Source organism: Oryctolagus cuniculus, chromosome 3 (genome assembly GCF_051225735.1).
Source record: "Oryctolagus cuniculus isolate XC-2025 breed Fujian yellow rabbit chromosome 3, ASM5122573v1, whole genome shotgun sequence".
Lineage (NCBI taxonomy): Eukaryota > Metazoa > Chordata > Mammalia > Lagomorpha > Leporidae > Oryctolagus > Oryctolagus cuniculus.
Window position 1 is genome coordinate 68,468,734 of NC_142869.1, and position 22,096 is coordinate 68,490,829.

General features: G+C 42.1%; 1 protein-coding gene across 5 annotated transcripts in view; it reads right to left on the reverse strand.

Annotated features, from left to right (window-relative positions):
• Nucleotides 1–2,155: 2,155 nt before the first annotated feature.
• Nucleotides 2,156–22,096, reverse strand: part of PDK1 (pyruvate dehydrogenase kinase 1) — a 41,478-nt gene continuing 21,537 nt past the window's right edge. For all 5 annotated transcript variants that reach the window (XR_016231511.1, XM_051848514.3, XM_089329071.1 and 2 more), the window contains 3 exons: nt 7,685–7,795; nt 5,903–6,016; nt 2,156–4,650 (listed from right to left, as the gene is read on the reverse strand). Coding sequence is in view for 4 of the 5 variants with exons in the window: in XM_051848514.3 (XP_051704474.1) it covers nt 4,510–4,650; nt 5,903–6,016; nt 7,685–7,795 (366 nt within the window). In the remaining variant the exon portion in view is untranslated. The remainder of the gene's footprint in view (nt 4,651–5,902; nt 6,017–7,684; nt 7,796–22,096) is intronic.

Consider the following 22,096-nt stretch of genomic DNA (forward strand, 5'->3'; position numbering starts at 1 on the left):
TTTATCTAAATATGGTCATTTGATCCTTTTCTCCTTCCTGATTAGTCCTGGCCTCAGCTTCTCTGGAAGCAGCTCTTCCGTTCAACAGACCCCACCACCTTTCACCAACACAGCTCTGGCTTTACTTACTGACCTATCATGGGAGTGTTGGCACTTTTTTTTAACCATTTATTTGTTTGAAAGGCAGAATTACAGAGAGCAGGAGAGACAGGTATCTTCCATCTGCTGGTTCCCTCCTCAAATGGTCACAGCGGTCAGTGGGTCAGGCCAAAGCCAGGAGCTTCCTCCAGATCTCACATGGGGGTTGCAAGGGTCCAAGCACTCAAGCCACCTTCTACTGTTTGTCCAGGTGCATTAGCAGGGAGCTGGATGGGAAGTGGAATTAGCACCCATAGGGGAAGCTGCCGTTGCAGCAGGCTAGCCAGCTATACAATGCAAACTCCCTATAGTGTTGGCTTATTAGTCCTTTGTTCCTTAAGTCAAAGCTTGAACAGGTTTCTGCTAGTATTTTTTGTGTTAGACACTATCTACAGTTTTCTTTGTTAGATTACTTTTTTTGACAGGTAGAGTTAGACAGTGAGAGAGAGACAGAGAGAAAGGTCTTCCGTTGGTTCCCTCCCCAAATGGCCACTACAGCCGGCACTGTGCCAATCCGAAGCCAGGTGCTTCCTCCTGGTCTCCCATGCGGGTGCAGGGGCCCAAACACTTGGGTCATCCTCCACTGCCCTCCCAGGCCACAGCAGAGAGCTGGACTGGAAGAGGAGCAACCGGGACTAGAACCCAGTGCCCATATGGGATACCGGCGCTGCAGGCAGAGGATTAACCAAGTGAGCCACGACACCAGCCCAACTGCTTTGTGTCCATTGTGAAAGTAATCTTAAAAACAATCTTATGTGGCCGGCGCCGTGGCTCAATAGGCTAATCCTCCACCTTGCGGCGCCGGCACACCGGGTTCTAGTCCCGGTTGGGGCGCCGGATTCTGTCCCGGTTGCCCCTCTTCCAGGCCAGCTCTCTGCTATGGCCAGGGAGTGCAGTGGAGGATGGCCCAGGTGCTTGGGCCCTGCACCCCATGGGAGACCAGGAAAAGCACCTGGCTCCTGGCTCCTGCCAGGATCAGCGCGGTGCGCCGGCTACAGCGGCGGCCATTGGAGGGTGAACCAACGGCAAAGGAAGACCTTTCTCTCTCTGTCTCTCTCTCTCACTGTCCACTCTGCCTGTCAAAAAAAAAAAAAAAAAAACAATCTTATGTATTTACTAAACATACATGTAACAAGTGCATACTATACACTGGACACTATGGAAGACACTGAAAGAGATGAAAAAATTATTTAATATTATCAGATATTTTTGTATTATAGAGAAACAAATGGATTATTTTTCTCACATTCCTCATTCTATTTCACTTATATAAAGGTCCAAATTTTGGGAAAAATTATTTCATACTAGACTACCTTTATACAGTGCTATAACTATAGTATTTTCATACAATAGTCTAGCTATTACATTCTGGATCTCATAATTAGACATCTAAATATAAAACCATAGCAAGAATATTATAGTTTACATTTAAGCTTTAAGTTGTCTTGGTCTCATAACTGTTCCTTGAAGGAATTTATTATTGGCAGTTGGCAACATTTCAAACAAAATTATAAAACTTGTAAGGCAGGTGTTTGGCTTAGCAGTAAAAATGCTCATGTTCCACATCACAGTACCACAGTTATGGCTCCAATAATTGGGTTCCTGCCACCCACCTGGGAGACCTGGATTTGATGCCTGGCTCCTGCCTCAGCCCAGCCATGGTTGTTGCAGGCATCTGGAGAATGGATCAGAAGTTTGCTCTCTCTATTGACTTTCTCTCAATCAAATAACATTTTAAACAATGTTAGAAAATTTCTTAGAATAGTGTAATTCCACACTCTCCAGAGACAACTCCTGGACAGCCATTTGGTGTGGGGGTTAAGACACTGCTCTGGAAGGCTGCATCCTATACTGAAAGAGTCTGGGTTGGAATCCTAGCTCTGCCCCCCAATTCCAGCTTCCTGGAAACTCAAGCTGCTAGTTACAATCTTTCCAATGTTTGTAGAATGCTGAGCCTTGGTGATGAAGAGACTTCTATTTTAAGAACATGATGATATTTTTAAAAACAAATTGACAATTTATGTTCAAAATGAGAGCTGGTCCACTCTTTGTTTATTGCCTTATAGAAAACATTTTACAAAATAAGAAGGTAGACGTCCCCTTTAACATCTTCATGTAAAAATTTCACAGTGCAAGAAAGTGATCACTTTTAAGTATGAAGACATCAAAAGCCAGCCAGTACTTAAGTATAGCACAGAATATTTTTTTCTATCACTTTCTTAAAAATGTTGGCACATTACTCACTTGGGTTCTAAAAATTAGTGAGTGTCCACTTTTCTGTCCTTTGAAACATTTTATATCCATACTGCATATTAATCCTGGTGCTCAAAACAGCTAAGAATCTTGAAAAACCTCTCAGATGGCTTGATACCAACTGGTAAAAGGTATACCAGAATACTTTGCATGTAATCGTCTGTCCGTTACCACAATAACCAAATATAAAGCTGTTATACTTAAAAAAAAAAAAAGCTAAAGGAAAATAATTTCACTTTTCCTTTGCAAATATCATGTCTTAGCTCTTAAGAGAGGAAAAACTTTCTTGGAGGGGGAAATATTTTATAAGTAAAAATGTCAGGTTTAAGTTATTACAAATGTCTCATTTAGGAAAGAAAGTGAACATTTTGATTCAAAAGAGTCTAAAAACTTCATTACAAGCTTAATTTAAAGCCAAAAAATTGTAACATGTCAAACTAATATAAATCAGTATATTCTATTGTTTTTCAAAGAATCCATAATTGAGGAACAAACAATAGCTTATGTAAGATACCTGTTTCCAACATTTGTTCAGATTCGCTGGTATAAGAAGCCCTAGGCAAAAGGATACCACCTCTGAGTTTGCAGGTCCTCATTTCTTCAGTGAGGGTAGTAGACTGTGTGCCCTTTAACAGCCCTTCCAACCTACAGGTTTATACAGAATTGTTAACCTTGTGTGATCAAAAGAAAGTGTTTCAACTCAATGTCATTTTTCCAGATAAATACAGTTCTCCCCATTTAAGTGGCGTGCTGTTCTTTAAATGTTTAGATTTTGCTTTAAAATTTATTTTCAAGGTATCTATCACCTTAAAAAAAGATAAGGTACAACTAACAACAGTCTCCTACTTCCGGCTCTCACTCTAATCCTATGGAACTTTGGGCCAGGCTCTGTGTGAAAATGAGGGTGGTGCACCTGCTAGCTGCCTTGAAGACCAACAGAGCGACTATGATATATCAAATTATTTGTAAACTACAAATTACCACATGGATGCAAAGGATTGTCAAAAATCTAGGTTGACTTTTCCCTGGTTAAAGAAAAAAAATCTATTTTAGAAAATAGGCATTCTTTGTCAATACTTAATGCATTTATGATTCTGACTCTGGTTATCTGTCTCTAATCACTCTTCTAGTTGCACCAGGCCTAGACTCAGTTTCTCTCTCCTGGAGTCCAGAAATTTGACTCTGAAATAGGCGGAAACCACCATAAAGATCGCTGTTACTTTGGCAACTACACTGTCATCACTATTCACTCTACAGAAGTAGTATCATAACTAAACTAGCATCTGACTCACCTAGGAAGTGTTTTAAAAACAGATCTCTGGGATCCTGCCCACAAGATTCTGATCCAGCAAGTCTGCAGCAGGACCTGGAAAAACTTCTTAAAAGCTGCCCAGGCAATCACCAACAGTCAACTGATTAGGTCAGTTTCAAGGATTCACTGCTCTGTCGTCAATTTCTTCTCTATAATTTTAGCAACTGCCAGTTCATGTTTAATATAAAATTTTTCCCTTGCATTGATCACCAGCACATTGAAAAAGATTGCCCATGATCTTGGCTTAAATCCACAGGGAACTAGTCATCACAATCTTTTACAAAAATTTAAGATTATAAATTAATTTCAGAGCTAAGCAATGCATGTAGGCAGTGAAAGGTAGCTGGTCCTAGGTTTACATGGTATATTTGTAGTTGGTCACCATCGTATTTCAGTTGTCACTATTCAATAAAGGATAGCAGGAATACCTCCAAATCACAGAAAGATGGTTAACCAACTACACTCAGTATTTATAAAATGCTTCTAGCAGACATAAATTAAAAGTATTTTAAAAAAACCACACAGCTTCCTATAGAAACCCAGACATGCACACTTCTGAAGTCTATGGAAAGAAAAAATTGACCAAAACTACAGGTGTTTAAAATTATGCCCCATTGACTGTGAAAGTGTAAGCAGGTACAGATTCATCCTTTAGGAGGTTTACCAGGCACAAGTGGAACTCAGCTTCCATTTGTCCTACCCAAAGAGTCAACTGCAAGAACGACATGTGAAGTACTTGGTATAATGTAGTTCTGAATGCCATCCCTTCCAAATTTAACACGAAAGCCAGTTTGTCCCCAGCTCATCTAGGCACTGCGGAATGTTGTCATGTCCTTTGGCTCTCGGCTGGGGACACACCAGTCGTCGGCTTCGTGGTTGGTGTTGTAATGCTTCCAGGCAGCCTTGTTATACACAGGCAATCTTTCTATGGATTCTGTGGACAGAGCCTGAAAAATGAAACAAAAAGCAGAGCCTCTAAATCTGACATTTTCTAGAATTTGAGAAAAGATACAATGAAAAGGTTACTTCACATTTCTAAATACTGCATATATGTGAGACACCTGCCAAATACATGGCACTGGCCAATGTACATGAAAACTGAGTTTTCTGTCTGCACTAATTCCCAAGCCAGCTTGAAAACTCCAGGCCTAAAATTTCACAGTGGACACCTCTTACAAAACATGACCCAGACCAAAGATTGGCTAGTTGAACAAGTCAGAAGTCAGGTAAGCATAAAAGCATTTTAAAAAAGTATAAAATACTGATATGTGTACCTCAATATAGATATACATAGATTCAGTGAAATGTTTTAATTACTTATTAAAAAAATACTGTTTTTTTTTTTTTTTAGTATTGTCATTGAAGTTGTTTTAAAACATCATAACATTATTAATAAATATAAAACTGTCTAAGGCATCTTGGCTTCCTGGCTCTGGGGTTGACCTGGGTATTCTCCTTCAGGCCCAGCACCTGTGAATTTCTGTCACGTGATTCTTACGTAACTTCATGTTTGATACATCACTACCACTATTCAGTTTTATTGCAGCCTCCTTTAAATCACTGCAACCTGAGATACCCTATATTTTTCTTTATCTTCCAAGCTCGTACTTGTGAGTAGGTCGAACCTCAGGCCATAGGCAGTACTCAATATATGGGAAAAAAAAACAAATTCCATCCTGGTAATTAATGATTCTGTAAGACTTCTTGCTTTTTTCAAAATGGAACTAAAAACATTCCGTCTCTATATGTACTCTTTAAATACTCCAGAATTTCTTGAACTAAAGGCTAGATCAAAATGTTATATATGGTGATAAAAGTACTGCCTTGATGTTGCCATTTTAAATTCCTCAAAATTGACATGATTAAAGGGGAAAAAAAGAACTATTATCTACAAAGAATTTACTCTTTTCAGATGGTTCTTTCAGTACAGTTTTCAGCATTTCCTATGAAATGGGTGCCATCTAATGGCTGGAACAAGAAACTGAAGTCACTAAATTTTGCACCAGTAATCTTGATTATCACAGATAAGAATTTTCTTTTCCCATAGTTGAGAGGATTATCTGTCCATGTAAACAAAACCAAAACTAAGGTTTCTGCACATATAATAGAGGGGTAGAGTGAAATTTAACAATAAAATATTGGCAACATTTCTTGTCATCAAGAGGAATATCACCACATCAAAAAGCCCACAGTTATTACCTTAATGTAGATCACTGCATCTGTCCCATAACCCTCCAAGGAATACAGCTTTAGGTCTCCCTGGAAGTACTGGGCATAAAGACGGGATATGGGCAATCCATAACCAAAACCAGCCTGTTCAGGGAGAAAAAATTCTAATCAGAAAGCCACAAAATAAAGGACTTTTCTAATTAAAACAAATGTCACTGGTTACCCCAAGGCTATCAGGGCCTGAATCCAAGAGATCTAGTGAGTACTAATAATGATTCCACTGAAGCTTGGGTGAATATCACACCAGCTAATTCCCTCTGGTCATTTTAAAATGTGAGGTTCGGGTGGTAAGAACAGGGACATAGTCAACTCAAAGTTGACTGTGGGGCTGGCACTGTGGCTTAGCAGGTAAGGCCACCACCTGCAGTGCCAGCATCCCATATGGGCGCCAGTTCAAGTCCCGGCTGCTCCACCTCAATCCAGCTCTCTGCTGTGGCCTGGGAAAGCAGAAGATGGCCCAAGTCCTTAGGCCCTTGTACCGATGCAGGAGACCCAAATGAAGCTCCTGGCTTCGAATTGGTGCAGCTCCAACTGTTGCAGCCAACTGGGCAGTGAACCAGTGGATGGAAGACCTCTCTCTCTCTCTGCCTCTCCTCTCTGTGTAACTCTGACTTTCAAATAAATAAATAAATCTTTAAAAAAAAAAAAAAGTTGACTATTTTAAATCTGAAAACAGGTGACATTAAGATCAATAAAGGTAGCAATTATAATTTGAGCTTGCTTCAGGCTAGTGATAAAATGGATTTGAATTTAAATCTCATTTCTGATAATACAACATGAGACCTAATTACAAATACCTGAGGAAAAATGTCTATACAAGATGAACTCAGTGTTGACCTGGGGCCAGTGCCGCAGCATAGTGGGTAAATCCGTTATCTGCAGCACCAGCATCCCATATGGGCACTGGTTCATGTCCCGGTTGCCCTACTTGCAATCCAGCTCCCTGCTAGTGCACCTGGGAAAGCAGCAGAAGATAGCCCAAGTCTCTGGCCTCTGCATCCAAGTAGGAGACCTGGAAAAAGCTCCTGCTTCCTGGCTTTGGACAGGCCTAGCTCTGGCTGTTGCAGCCATTTAGGGAGTGAACCAGCAGATGGAAGATCTGTCAACTCTGCCTTTCAAATAAATAAATCTTAGAAAAAAAAAAAATAGGGCCAGCGCCGTGGCTCAGTAGGCTAATCCTCTGCCTTGCGGCGCCGGCACACCGGGTTCTAGTCCCGGTCGGGGCACCGGATTCTGTCCCAGTTGCCCCTCTTCCAGGCCAGTTCTCTGCTGTGGCCCGGGAGTGCAGTGGAGGATGGCCCAAGTGCTTGGGCCCTACACCCCATGGGAGGCAGGATAAGCACCTGGCTCCTGCTTTTGGATAGGCGCGGTGTGCCGGCCGCAGCGCGCTAGCCGCAGCAGCCATTGGAGGGTGAACCAACAGCAAAGGAAGACCTTTCTGTCTCTCTCTCACTGTCCATTCTGCCTGTCAAAAAAAAAAAAAAAAGTATTGACCAAATACCAGTAAAACCAATTTTCTTTCACAACAGAATTATTCTATCACAGCGTAGGGAAAACCATGCTCCCTATCAAGCTGGCAACAAGAACTCTGAAACCGCAATCTCCGTCTTGTGCCCATTTCATTAAAAAGAAGTACTCCCAAGGCTGCTGAAATGCAGAGGGAACTGTTTCCCATGATGCCCCCTCTTCCTGTTGAAGCATCCTACACAAAGGCAACTCACAAAAGCACACTTCGTTCTCTTGGTCACATACCAGGGGCACTGCGCGGGAAGTCTCTACGCGAGGTCGGGGTGCAGTTGAATACATGTAGTTGAAGAGTCTGTCAATTTTCCTCAAAGGAACGCCACCTCCTCGGTCACTCATCTAAGACAAGACAGGATCATACTCTGAGACCAAATTCCGTGACCCGCAAAACACCACTGCATACTCAGCATCACAGGGTAAACACTGGTGGGAGAGCACGGCTTTGAAAATTAGTACCACACAGCCCAATTCGCAAACAGAAACATTTCCCTTGAGCGTGTACCTGACATGCCCTTTAATATATGTAAAATTCTAATACATATTTCACTGCTGTGGCTTCACGCACTTCCTGAGGTCCTACCAACAGCACACTGTTCTCACCCATCTTGGGTGTAACAACAAATCTGTCATCCCTTTCTGAAGGACAGTGTGGTGACAAGGAGGAAATTTTAAACGCATGGACCTTGTCACTCGACAGTATCACTTCAGGAAACTTATTCTAGTAAGAAAGAAAGTATGCAATCCATGAGAACAGCCACCACAGTTCTATGTAAAGTAGCCAAAACTGAATAATGACCTAAAGGAGTTAGCCAACTAACGTACATTTTAAACAAAGTATTACATTTTGCCAGTAAGTATTATATAGAAAATAAGATGTGAGAGATGTCTACAAAATATTAAGAAGTAAAACCCAAGTTAGAAGGTATTTATAATTTCTAATTTTCTAAGAATTACATACAAGAGTACTTCAAAAAGTTCATGGTGGGGCCAGCACTGTGGCATAGTGGGTAAAGCTGCTGCCTGAAATGCTGGCATTCCATATGGGCACTGGTTTGTGTCCCAGCTGCTCCACTTCTGCTCCAGCTTCCTGCTAATATGTCTGTGGAAAGCAGCAGAAAAATTACCCAAGTGTTTGGATTCCTGCTACCCACATAGGAAACCTGGTTGAAGCTCCTAACTCCTGGCTTCACCTGGCCTACCCTTGGTCATTGCAGCCATCTGGGCAGTGAACCAGCAGATGGAAGACTGAACTTTCTTTCCCCCACTCCCTAACTCTTTCAAATAAATCTTTAAAAAAAAAAAAAAAAAAAAAAAAGGTCATGGAGGAGCCAGCCTTCTGGTGTAGCACAGAAAGCCACCATCTTGGATGCTGGCATTCTATATGGGTGCATTCGTGTCTCAGCTACTCCACTTCCAACTCAGCTCCTTCCTCACGGTCTGGGAAAAACAGCACAGGATAGACCAAGTGCTTGGGCCTCTGCCACCCACATAAGAGACTGAATGAAGCTCCCAGCTCTCGGTTGTCTCAACTCTGGCCACTGCGGCCATCTGGAGAGTGAACCAGAATATGGAAAACCTCTCTCTGTCTCTCCCTCTCTGTAACTATGCCTTTCAAATAAATAAATTTTTTTAAAAGTTCATGGAAAATGAAACTAAAGATTAAGTTTAATTTTCTATGAACATGAAAACTCCTTGAATGCATGGATTTAAATTTATTTATTTTATTTGAAAGGCAGAATGACAAAACAGGAAGCTGGATCAGAAGCAGAGCAACCTGGACTTCAACCAGTACTCCAATATGGGATGCTGGCACCCACAAGCAAACAACTAACTGTACCACAATGTTGGCCCCTTCACTGTTTATTTGAAAACCAGAGACCCATACAAAGAGCAAAAGAGAGACAGACAGATGGAGACATCCATCCACTAGTTCACTCTCCAAATGCTCCTAACAGCCAGGGTTGAGGGTTGGACCATACCAAACCTAGCAGCCCAGAAGTCAAGCCAGGCCTCCCACGTGTGTAGCAAGAACCAAGTAGATGAGCCATCCCCTGTTGCCTCCTAGGGCAGGCATCAGCAGGACACTGGATAACAAGCAGAGTAGCTGGAACTCAAACCAGGCACAAAGGATGTGGGCATCCCAAGCAGCAACTTAAACTGCTGTGCCAAATGCCTGCCCATAAACTTACCTTTCCACCTTTCCACAAACTTTCTGAAGTCCCTTCGCATTATAAAAAAAATCTGAAATTATATAATTTTAATGTATATGGAATGAGTTATTTTATTTCTTTAGATTTTCAGTCTGAAGCTTTTAAAAATCTTTATTGTGAAAGAGTGATTGATTTCCCAAATCCTGGTTCATTGCTAAAATGCACACAGAAGGCAGGGCTGAGCCAGGCCAAAGACAGAAGCAAGGGACTCAACTGAACCTCCCACATGGTGGCAGGGACCCAACTACTTGAGCCATCACCTGCTGCCTCCTAGGGTACAAATTAGCCAAAAGCTGGAAATAGGAACAAAGCCAGGACTTGAACTCAGGCACACTAACATGGGATACAGGCATTCCAAGTGGCATCTTAACTGCTATGCCAAACGCCCACCCTAGTTTCTGAGTTTTTTCCCCACAGTGTTTTCACTATAGAAAATAGTAACATTTTCATTTTCAGCAAGGAAAAAAGCATCTAAAAGAAATTTTACAACACAGAACCCAGGCAACTTTCTGGTGAGTTTGGACACAAGCCATCACATAATTTACATCACTTTTCAACTCAAATAACCATCTGGTGGATTGAACTCAGTAATTTATATATTATTCTTATTTTCCTTCAAAGTTAATTAACATGGGCTTATTTTCTAAGGTATTATACATACATTCATATATATAGGACTGAATAGCACATATTTAACAAGTGGGCTTTTGGCCCAGTGCTTTAAGTCATCACTTGGGACATTCATTCCATTAGCATAGTGCAGGGATCAAGTCACAGCTCTACTGATACCATTTCCTGCTAATGTGTCTGGGAGGCAGCAGATGGCTCAAATACTGAGTCCCTGATATCCTATGAGAAATCCAGATGGAGTTCCTGGTTCCTGGCTTTGACTTAGCCCAGCCCTGGGCTGTGGTGGCCATCTGAGTGAACCAGCAGATGGAAGTGCTCTCTCTCTTTGTGTTTCTCTTTCAAATAAAATTAAGTATTTTTTTTAAAGTCAATAGGCTGAACGGCTAATGGTTGTATTTATATATATATGTGTGTATATATATATTAAACATCTTTATAGCATGTATTTATTACTTTTATAGTGGGAATTATATAGCTAATTTTTAAAATATCTGCCTTGAAACACCATTTGAATACACCTCTCAATATATCTAAAATTAATCATAGTTAATTAAAGTATATAAGGACTTTACCAAGAACTGTGTCTAACATTCTGCCTGAAGTTGTTAACTATGAATGCAAAACCCTGAAGTGATTTATTTCAGTAAAATGAAGAAAAAGTCCTGAGTATTTTCAGAACCCCATCAATTTGTTAATTCTCCATCCTTAAAACCCTTGTTCTGCTGTGCACTTGCTGGTCATGTGAGAGAGAAGTATGCATGTTCTGTAAATGCTAAGAGGTAAACAACCCATTAGGACAGACAGTAATGGGCTGGCATTGCGGCATAGGGGGTTAAGCCAGTATCACAGGCAGCAACACTGGAATCCGATACTGACACCAGTTTGGGTCCCAAATGCTCCAATTCCAATCAGGCTCCCTGCTAATGGCCTTGGTAAGCAACAGAAGATGGCCCAAATGCTTGGGACCCTGTACCCACATGGGAAACCCAGATGGAGTTCTAGGTTCCTGGCTTCAGCCTGGCCCAGTCCTAAAAACTGTGACCATTTATGGAGTAAAGCAACAGATGGAAAATACCCCCCTCCCCATCCCCCGTAAACTCTGCCTTTCAAATAAATAAACCTTTAAAAAAAAAGATAGCAAGATAAAAAGGTACACTTGAATAAAAATTTCCTGGTTTACCTCAATCTTTTGCCCAGAGGGGCAGTAACAGTAAGGTAAGAATAAAACAAGAAGTGAGTTCCAGTCACCAGCTATATAAGAAATGCAAAGGAGCTGGGGGACAGGGGACCAAGAGAAGCAACATTTTAGTGGTGAATAGGCCCAGGAGACCAGGGGAATCCAGTCCGAGAAAGGGGAAGGGAATCTCTTCTGCTTTGCCACCAGCCATGCAATAAACGGGAGCCGACGTATTATAAGGTAGTCAGAAGTTCTCTCAGAGAGCTGTCAGAGGAAAAGGAAAGAGGGAATGGGACAGACATTTGGTCCATATATATTTAAGGCATGAAGAATGGCACCCTGATGACAAATTGACAGACAGTTATGACAGCTCAATGAGAACTCTCTAAGATAACTTGGGGGCTGGTGCTGTGGTGTAGCAGGTAAAGCCACGGCCTATGACACTGTCATCTCATATGGGTGCTGATTTGAGTCCTGACTGCTCTAATTCAGATCCAGCTCCCTAAAATGCACCTGAGAAAGCAGCAGCAGATGTCCCAAGTCCTTGGGCCCCTGCCACCCACGTGGGAGACCCACAAGAAGCTACTGGCTCCTGGCTTCAGCCTGGCCCAGCCTCAGTAGTTGCAGCCATTTGAGGAGTGAGCCAGTGACAGAGGATCTCTCTCTCTTTCTCTCATTAGACTCATGTGCCTGTGCCAAGGAAAAGAGATTATGAAAGAGGTACGTTATGTTAAGAAGGCTGAGAAAGAGAAGTTGGCCAATTACAAGTTTTCTCTTCTATGCAAAAAACCACTTCTCAATGTCACCTACCCAGGATCTGCCATCCCTAACTTCCTGTTCCTCATCACACTAGGTGCCATGGACTAATTCATGTGAATTTCAGGCTCACAGGAGATGAACCACTACTAACATGATGACAGCCCTGAAGCCAGGGCATAGACTGCCCTGTGTTCACCCAGAACTCCAGATGAACTGGAAATCTAATGTGCTAATCACAGTTTTCACCATCAAGTCTGTAAAATCACTAATGGTGAATGAATCAAGACAATCTGAAAGAGAGACAGGTATCTGGCAGCATGGTTAATATGCGCTTGGGGCACCCATATCCCATTCAGCAGTGCCTGGGCTTAAATCCCTGCTGTTTCTGATCCCAGTTTCCTGCTGATGTGTACCCTGGCAGGATGCACGTGATGACCCGAGTAGTTGAGTCCCTGCCACCCATGTGGGAGACCTGACTGAATACCAGGCTCCGACTTCAGCATGGCTCACCACCAACTGTTTTATGTTTTGGGGGAGTGAACCAGAAGATGGAAGTTCCCTGTCTATCTCTATAACTCCACCTTTCAAAATAAAATAAGTAAAATTTTAAAAATATGTGGCCATAACACTAATATGACTTACTGAATATAAGCCAAACACAACTCTGAAAGAATAACTAGGGGGAAAAAAAAAGAACTCAATTACAAGATTTTTAGCAAAATGAAAACGGGTGAAAAGTATCAGTAATTTGAAAAAGCTAAAAGAATAAGGAAAAAAGGCAACTCAAGTCCTGGTTCTGAAAGTCAAGGCTATCTGATAGGGATTACAAACCACTGTAGAGCACTAAAGCGAGCATTTGACATAAAGAGAGATGACAAGGGCAGCATTCCTGTGAGCCTGGACATGAGGAGCAGCAACAGGAGGCAGCAGAGCCTAACATAGGTAGTTTTTTTCAGAATTGGGGGTAGAAGAGAAGAGAGGGGGTGAGGGAGAGAAAAAAATCTATCTGCTGGTTCAGTCTCCAAATGGCTACCAACATACGAGGCCGGGCCAGGTCAAAGTCAGGAGCGAGGAGCTTCATCCAGGTTTCCCCACACAGGTAGCAGGGGCCCAAACCCTTAGGCCATATTCTGCTGCTTTTCCAGCCACATTAGCAGGGAACTGGATCAGAAGTAGAGCAGCAGGAACTTGAACCGGTGTCCATATGGAATGGTGGTGCTGCAGATGGCAGCTTAACTTACTACACCACAGAGCCAGCCCCACACAGGTAGGTTTCAACATGGCTTCTAGGACAGTCTATTCAAGACCCTTTCGGGGCCCATGCTGTGATATGGCTGGTAAAGCCGCTGCCTGTAGTGCCAGCATCAATATGGGTGCTGGTTCAAGTCCTGGCTGCTCCACTTCTGATCCAGCTCTCTGCTATGGCCTGGGAAAGCAATAGGGGATGGCCCAAGTCTTTGGGCCCCTGCACCTGGTTGGAAAGACCTTGAGGAAGCTCCTGGCTCCTGGCTTCAGTACGGCAAAGCTCCTACCATTATGGCTATCTGGGGAGTGAACCAACAGATGGAAGACCTCTCTCTCACTCGCTCTCTGCCTCTCCTTCTCTCCCTGTGTAACTTTGACTTTCAAATAATAAATATATAAATCTGAAAAAAAAAAAACTTTAAAAGGGGGGTACAGCGCTATGGTGTAGCAAGTTAAGCTGCCACCTGCAGTGCTGGCATCCCATATGAGCGCTGGTTCAAGACCCAACTGCTCCATTTCTGATCCAGCTCTCTGCTATGGCCTGGGAAAGCAGCAGAGGATGGCCCAAGTCCTTGGGCCCCTATACCCATATGGTAGACCAGGAAGAAGCTCCTGGCTTTGGATCAGCCCCGCTCCAGCCACTGCAGCCAATTGGGGAGTGAACAAGAAGGTGGAAGACCTCTCTCTCTCTCTGCCTCTCCTTCTCTCTGTGTGGAACTTTTTCAAATAAATAAATCTTTTAAAAAGACCCCTTTAACCTTTTTTTATTTTAATAATTTTATTGAAATATAATTTACAAGCCACATAATCCACACATTTAAAGTATATAATTTAATATTTTTTAAATTTTAGCAATATTTACAAATTTTACTCATTTGAGAGAGAATCTCCCATCTGCTCATTCACTCCCCAAATGCCTGCAATAGCTAAAGCTGGGCCAGGATGAAGCCAAGACCTACAAATACAATCTGAGTCTCCCATGTGGGTGAGAGGGACCCATGTTTTTAAGCCATATCCTGCTTCTTCCCAGGATGTGTGTTAGTAAGAAGTCAGAATTGAGAGAAGAGTCAGGATTCAAAACCAGACACTCTAATACAGAATGTGGGTGTCCCAAGCCACATCTTAACCACTGTGCCAAATACCCACCCCAATTCAATGGCCTCTAGTAAATGAGGGTTTTTTTTTTTAAGATTTATTAATTCATTTGCAAGACAGAATTATATATAGAGGGACAGACACACACAGAGATTTTCCATCCACTGGCTGACTCCCCCAGATGGCCTTAACAGCCTGGGCCAGGCCAAAGCCAGGAGCCGAGAGCTTCATGTGGGTCTCCCACGTGGTGGCAGGAACCCAAACACTTGGGCCATCTTCTACTGCTTTTCTCAGGCCATTAGCAGGAGCTGGATTGGAAGCAGAGCAGCCCGGCACCTGAACTGGCACCTATACTGGATGCTGGAGTTGCAGGCAGCAGCTTTATTTCTGTGCTACAGTGCCATCCCCAAATGAGGTTGTTTTTAAAAAATTCATGGAAAATGGAATTAAAAGATTTGGGAACAAAAAAATTTTGAAACCCATGCACAGTGTTTCCATAATATGTACTTTCCATGAACTTTCTGAAGACCCCTCCTATTTGTAGGTATCTGCAAACCACCACCACAATCAACTTTAAAAACTTTTTAGTGCCTCAAAAAGAAACCATGCTCCTTTGGCCATCACACCTATAAGCAAGCCTGTATCTACTTCCTGCCTCTAAATGTTTGCCCATTCCAGACTTGTGTGGCCCTATGTGACTGCTCATTTCACTTAGCATGGATGTCCAAGACTCATCTTACATATGAATGCCTGTCCTTAAGGCCAAGTAACATTCCATTGCATGTATATACCACATTTTGTTTACCTCTTCACTAACTGATGCTCACTAGGCTGTTTCCACCCTTTGACTAGGATGAACAGCGCTGTGATAAATGCTCACATACAAGTTTTTGCTAGAATACCTGCATTTAATCCTTTTGGGGTTCACCTAGAAGAGTGGAATTACTGGGTCACTGTTAACATTTCTCTGTACCAAGCAGATTCCTTTAAGCACAGCCTGTTCACCACCACAGGAGGAATCTCTGACAAATTCATTGCAAATTGCTCCATGCAAGAAAGGAGGACCTCAGGCAACAGAGACTAGCCATAGAGCCAGAGCGCAAAAGCACATCAGAAAGAAGCCGAAAAAAGTACATGGAAGGGCTAACTGCAGCACAATTTAAGCCCGGTGGGGAGGAAGAAAGCCCATGGTAGTAGAGCATGGATGGCTGACCCGGGTCCACAAAGAAGTGGAAGCAGAAGACAAGACACATGGGACGTACTATAAATCAAGTAAGCCTTAATAGATGAGATGCTGATTTGCAACTAATGAAAAATAGGCACATTAGCATCTGGGTTAAAAAAATAAACTAAGTGACACAATAGAATTATTTTAATAGCAAACAGATGGTACTGTCATACTATTCATTTATTTGTGCCTTCCCCTTTTAAATGAAAACTGAGAGAGACAAATAGATAAAAAAAAGAAATCCAAAGGAAACAGTGCAGGGAGCAGAAGCAAATTATTTTTAAAAATCACTACAATCGGGGCCAATGCTGCGGCTCAGCAGGCTAAGCCTCCGTCTGTGGAGCTGGCATCCCAAATGGATGCCGGTTCATGGCCTGCCTGCTCCTCTTCCAATCCAGCTCTCTGCTATGGCCTGGGAAAGCAGAAGATGGCCCAAGTGCTACAGCCCTGCAACTGTGTAGGAGACCCGGAAGAAGCTCCTAGCTCCTGGATGCCTTAGATCCAGCTGTTGTGGCCATTTGGGGAGTGAACCAGCAGATGGAAAACCTTTCTCTCTGTCTCTCCCTCTGTAACTCTACCTCTCAAATAAACAAAAATAAAATAAAATGGAGATAACAGAACCTGTTAAGTAGGGTTGTCAGAAAAAATGAAATTTAAAAAGAATCACTACAATTAATATCCTTGCAGTGATAAAATAAAACCGGAATACTATAAAAACGAATAACTTCTTGAAATTTCCTAATAAGATAATACAAGGGAGGCCAGCGCCGCGGCTCACTAGGCTAATCCTCCGCTTTGCGGCGTCGGCACACTGGGTTCTAGTCCCGGTCAGGGCACCAGATTCTGTCCCGGTTGCCCCTCTTCCAGGCCAGCTCTCTGCTGTGGCCAGGGAGTGCAGTGGAGGATGGCCCAAGTGCTTGGGCCCTGCACACCATGGAGACCAGGATAAGTACCTGGCTCCTGCCATCGCATCAGCGCGGTGCACCGGCCGCGGCGGCCATTGGAGGGTGAACCAACAGCAAAGGAAGACCTTTCTCTCTGTCTCTCTCTCACTGTCCACTCTGCCTGTCAAAAAAAGACAATATAAGGAAGTACTGGGAATTTAAAGTCATGGAAGTCTCACAGAACAGAACAGAAAGTTAAAGTGATTTTTTAAAAAAAAAGGAAGAAATAAGAAAAATCAGAGCACGATTTCATGAAGCCCCAGTAGGACTACCTTAAAGAGTTAAGAAACAAGGAAGGATAATGGAAGGCCTACAGGACCTAACATATGAGTAAGAAAAAGCTGACAGTGAGATTTTGGACACAGACGAAAAATAGATTTATTTATTTATTTGTTTGTTTATTTATTTATTTATTTTTTTGACAGGCAGAGTGGATAGTGAGAGAGACAGACAGAGAGAAAGGTCCTTTTGCAGTTGGTTCACTCTCCAATGGCCGCCGCGGCCAGCGCGCTGCAGCCGGCGCACCGCGCTGATCCGATGGCAGGAGCCAGGTACTTATCTTGGTCTCCCATGGGGTGCAGGGCCCAAGCACTTGGGCCATCCTCCACTGCACTCCCAGGCCACAGCAGAGAGCTGGCCTGGAAGAGGGGCAACCGGGACAGAATCCGGCACCCTGACTGGGACTAGAACCCAGTGTGCCGGCACCGCAAGATGGAGGATTAGCCTAGTGACCCGCAGTGCCGGCCAAAAATAGATCTTAAAACAATACAGATGAAAAATAGATCTTTAGAGCTGAGAGCCTCCACACCAGTATTGGAGAGTATCAGGTGAGACCAGACTGCAGCAGACCAAGCCACCAGTGAAAAAGCTGCAGGAAAAGTCTAGAGGTAATTCAGCTTGGAGCCCTGTGGGGATGGTGTACCTGCCAAATTAGAGGAGAAAAAAACAAAGGGGGGCGGGGGGCACACATTTTCTCTCTCCCTGATCACCTTGCAACAGCATCCTGTAACAAGCGGATAGATAGCAGGCACCATTTTGGACATATATAACAGCTGCACCAGGTCATGTCCATGCCCAGCAACCACCCAAATGGAGACTGCTGAGTCTGGTAGGGAGAACAGATAGGGAGCTGGACTCAGACACAGTCCAAAGATAAAAGCCACCACAGTGAAAACAACAAAGAAGAAACCAACTAGTGTCTCTCTAAATGCTGAATAACAAACACACCAATTCAAGAAACATGAATAAGGAAGACAACATGACACCCCGAAAAGAACACAACACTTCAATACTAGATTGTAAAGATGATGAGACTGTAGGAATGCCAGAAATGGAATTCAAAAAATTGATCATTAGGATTATGTAGAAGTAATCAGAAGCAAATGCACAAATTAATGAAATCCATACATGACATGAAAGAAAATTTCTCCCATGAAATTGAGATCTTAAAAAGAAATCAAAATGAAATCTTGAAAATGAAGAATTCAATACAATGAATAAAAATGCAGTGGAAAGCCTTAACAGAATCAGTGAGGCAGAAGAAATACTATCCATCTTGGAAGACATAGCACAGGAAATTATACAATCAGACAAAACCTAAGAATTAGAAAACTAAAAAACACTGTTGGTAATCTACAGGATACTATCAAATCATCCAACATACAGGTTCTAGTTCTTGAAGGAGTGGAAAGAGAGAAAGGATTAGAAGGCCTTTTTAGTGAAATAATAACAAAGTTTTCCTAATTTGGAAAAAGAAAGGGACGTCCACGTACAGGAAGCACATAGAACTCCTAATTGACATGATCAGAAAAGATCTTCACCACGATACATTGTAATCAAACTTTCCAAAGTAAAACATAAAAGATTCTAAAATGTGCACAAGATAAACACCAGATTACTTTCAGAGGATCTCCAATTAGACTCACAGTGGACTTCTCATCAGAAACCCTACAGGTTTCTGTAGGGTTTGAGATATGATATATATTCCAAGTCTTAAGAAAAAAGAACTATCAACCCAGAATACCATACCCTGCAAAATTCTCATTTACAAATGAAGGTGAAATAAAGACCTTCCATGACAAACAGAAATTGAAAGAATTTGTCACCACGCATCCAGATTTGCAGAAAATGTTTAAGGATGTGCTGCACACAGAAACACAGAAACATGGTCATCACTGTGAAAGAAAGTAAAGGAAGGAAAGCTATCAGTAAAAGAACAAAGGAAATCTCAAGTAAAAAAAATAGAAATATTTATGGAAAAATATCAGGGCCAAGTCGTTACTTATCAATAGTCAACTTGAATGTAAATGGGCCACAACTCTACAGTTAGAAGACACAGACTGGCTGGATGGACCGAAAAACAAAACCCAGCTATTTTCAGCCTACAAAAAACACATCTCACCAACAAAGATGCACAGACTGAAAGTGAAAGGATGGAAAAAGATATTCCATGCCAACAGAAACCAAAAAAGAGCTGGTATAGCCATCCTCATATCATTCAAAATAGACTTTAACACAAAAACTATTAAAAGAGACAAAGAAGAACACTATATAATGATTCAGGAATCAATTCAACAAGAAGATATAACTATTATGAACATATATGCACCTAATTACAGGATACCTGGCTAATTAAAAGAAATGTTAAAGGATCTAAACAGACACACAGACTCAAATAAAATAGTAATAGGGGATTTCAATACCCCTTTCAGCAATGGACAGATCAACCAGACAGAAAATCAGCAAGGAAACAGTGCAGTTAATCAACACTATAGACCAAATGGACCTAACAGATATCTAAAGAACTTTTCATCCTACAGTTGCAGAATACACATTCTTCTCAGCAGCACATGGAACTTTCTCTAGGATTGACCACATACTAGGCCATAAAGCAAGTCTCAGCAATTCAAAAAAATTGAAATCATACCATGCATTTTCTCAGACCACAATGGAATGAAGCTGCAAATCAGCAACTCAGGAATCTCTAAAACATATGTAAACGCATGGAGACTGAACAACATGCTCCTGAATGAACAGTGAAATCAAGAGAACAAGAAATCAAGAGACGTCAAAAAATTTCTGGAAACAAATAAAGACAATACAACATATCAAACCTTATGGGATACATCAAAAGCAGTAAGAGGAAACTTTATAGCAATTGGTGCCCACATCAAGAAATTGGAAAGGCACAAAGTAAATGAGCCATCAATGCATCTCAAGGATCTAGAAAAATAACAGCAAACCAAACCCAAAACTAGTAGTAGAAAAGAACTAAAATTAGAGAAGAAATCAACAAAATTGAATACAAAAGATCAGCAAAACAAAGAGCTGGTTTTTTTAAATATGCAAAATTGACACACCATTGGCCCAACTATCCATAAAAAGGAGAGAGAAGAGCCAAATCAATAAAATCAGAGATGAAAAAGGAAATTTAACATCAGACACCACAGAAATAAATAGAATCATCAGAAATTACTACAAAGAGCAATATGCCAACAAACTGGGAAATCAAGAATAAACTGAGCCATGAAGACAGAGAAAACCAAAACAGACCCATTACCAAGATGGAAACTGAATCAGTAATAAAGACTCTCCCAACAAAGAAAAGCCTAGGAACAGATGGCTTCACTGATGAATTCCACTATACAATTAAAGAAGAACTAACTCCAATTCTTCTCAAGTTATTCCAAACAACTGAAAGGGAGGGAATCATCCCAAATTCTTTCTATGAATCCAGCACCACCTTAATCCCTAAACCCAGAAAAGATGCAACAGAGAAAGAGAACTACAGACCAGTTTCCATGATGAACATAGACGCAAAAATCCTCAACAAAATTCTAACCAATCAAATCCACCAACACAATAGAAAAATCATTCACTCAGACCAAGTGGGATTTCTCCCTGGTATACAGATGGTACAGCATTTTGCAAATCAATCAATGTGATACATCACATTAACAAACTGAAGAAAAAAAAGCATATGATTATCTCAATAGATGCAGAAAAAGAATATGATAAAATACAACACTCCAAGCTCCACCCCCATCCTAATAGGATTCAATGCTCCTACTTCCTTGCCCCACCCCTGGCAAAGTTTTAAAAGGACCTGTTCCTGGATAAGCACCTGGCTCCTGCCTTCGGATCAGTGTGATGCGCCGGCCGCGCGGCGGCCATTGGAGGGTGAACCAACGGCAAAAAGGAAGACCTTTCTCTCTCTCTCTGTCTCACTGTCCACTCTGCCTGCCAAAAAAAAAAAAAAAAAAAAAAAAAAAAAAAAAAAAAAGACCTGTTCCTTTCCACGTGTCTGTCTCTTTCTCTCCATCTCCTGACCTCTGTCTCTGTCTCTCTTACACTCTCCTTCTCCCTCTTTTTCCTTCTTTGCCCCTTCCCTCAAGTCTATTGGGTTTCCCCCATAAACTCTTTCCCTTAAAAAAAAAAAGTTTCGTGATGAAAACTCCAAGCAAATTGGGTATAGAAGGAACATTCCTGAATACAGTCAAGGCAATTTATGAAAAACCCACAGCCAGTATCCTATTGAATTTGGAAAAGTTGGAAGCATTCCCACTGATATTCAGAACCAGACAGGGATGCCCACTCTCACCAGTGCTGTTCAATATAGTCCTGGAAGTTTTAGCCAGAGCCATTAGGCAAGAAAAACAAATCAAAGGGGTACAGATTGGGAAAGAGGAAATCAAATTATCCCTATTTGCAGATGACATGATTCTATACATAGGGGATCCAAAAGACTCCATCAAGAGTCTAGGAATTCATAGAAGAGTTTGGTAAAGTAGCAGGATATAAAATCAATACACAAAAATCAACAGCTTTTGTATACACAGACAAAGCCACGGTTGAAAAAGAACTTCTTTTTTTTTTTTTTTTTTTTGACAGGCAGAGTGGACAGTGAGAGAGAGAGACAGAGAGAGAAAGGTCTTCCTTTGCCGTTGGTTCACCCTCCAATGGCCGCCGCTGCAGCCGGCGCACCGCGCTGATCCGATGGCAGGAGCCAGGATCCAGGTGCTTTTCCTGGTCTCCCATGGGGTGCAGGGCCCAAGCACCTGGGCCATCCTCCACTGCACTCCCTGGCCATAGCAGAGAGTTGGCCTGGAAGAGGGGCAACCGGTACAGAATCCGGCGCCCCAACCGGGACTAGAACCCGGTGTGCCGGCGCCGCAAGGTGGAGGATTAGCCTATTGAGCCACGGCGCTGGCTCGAAAAAGAACTTCTAAGATCAATCCCATTCACAATAGCTATACAAACAATCAATCAAACACCTTGGAATAAATTTAACCAAGGATACCAAAGATCTCTATGATGAGAATTACAAAACATTAAAGGAAGAAACAGAAGAAG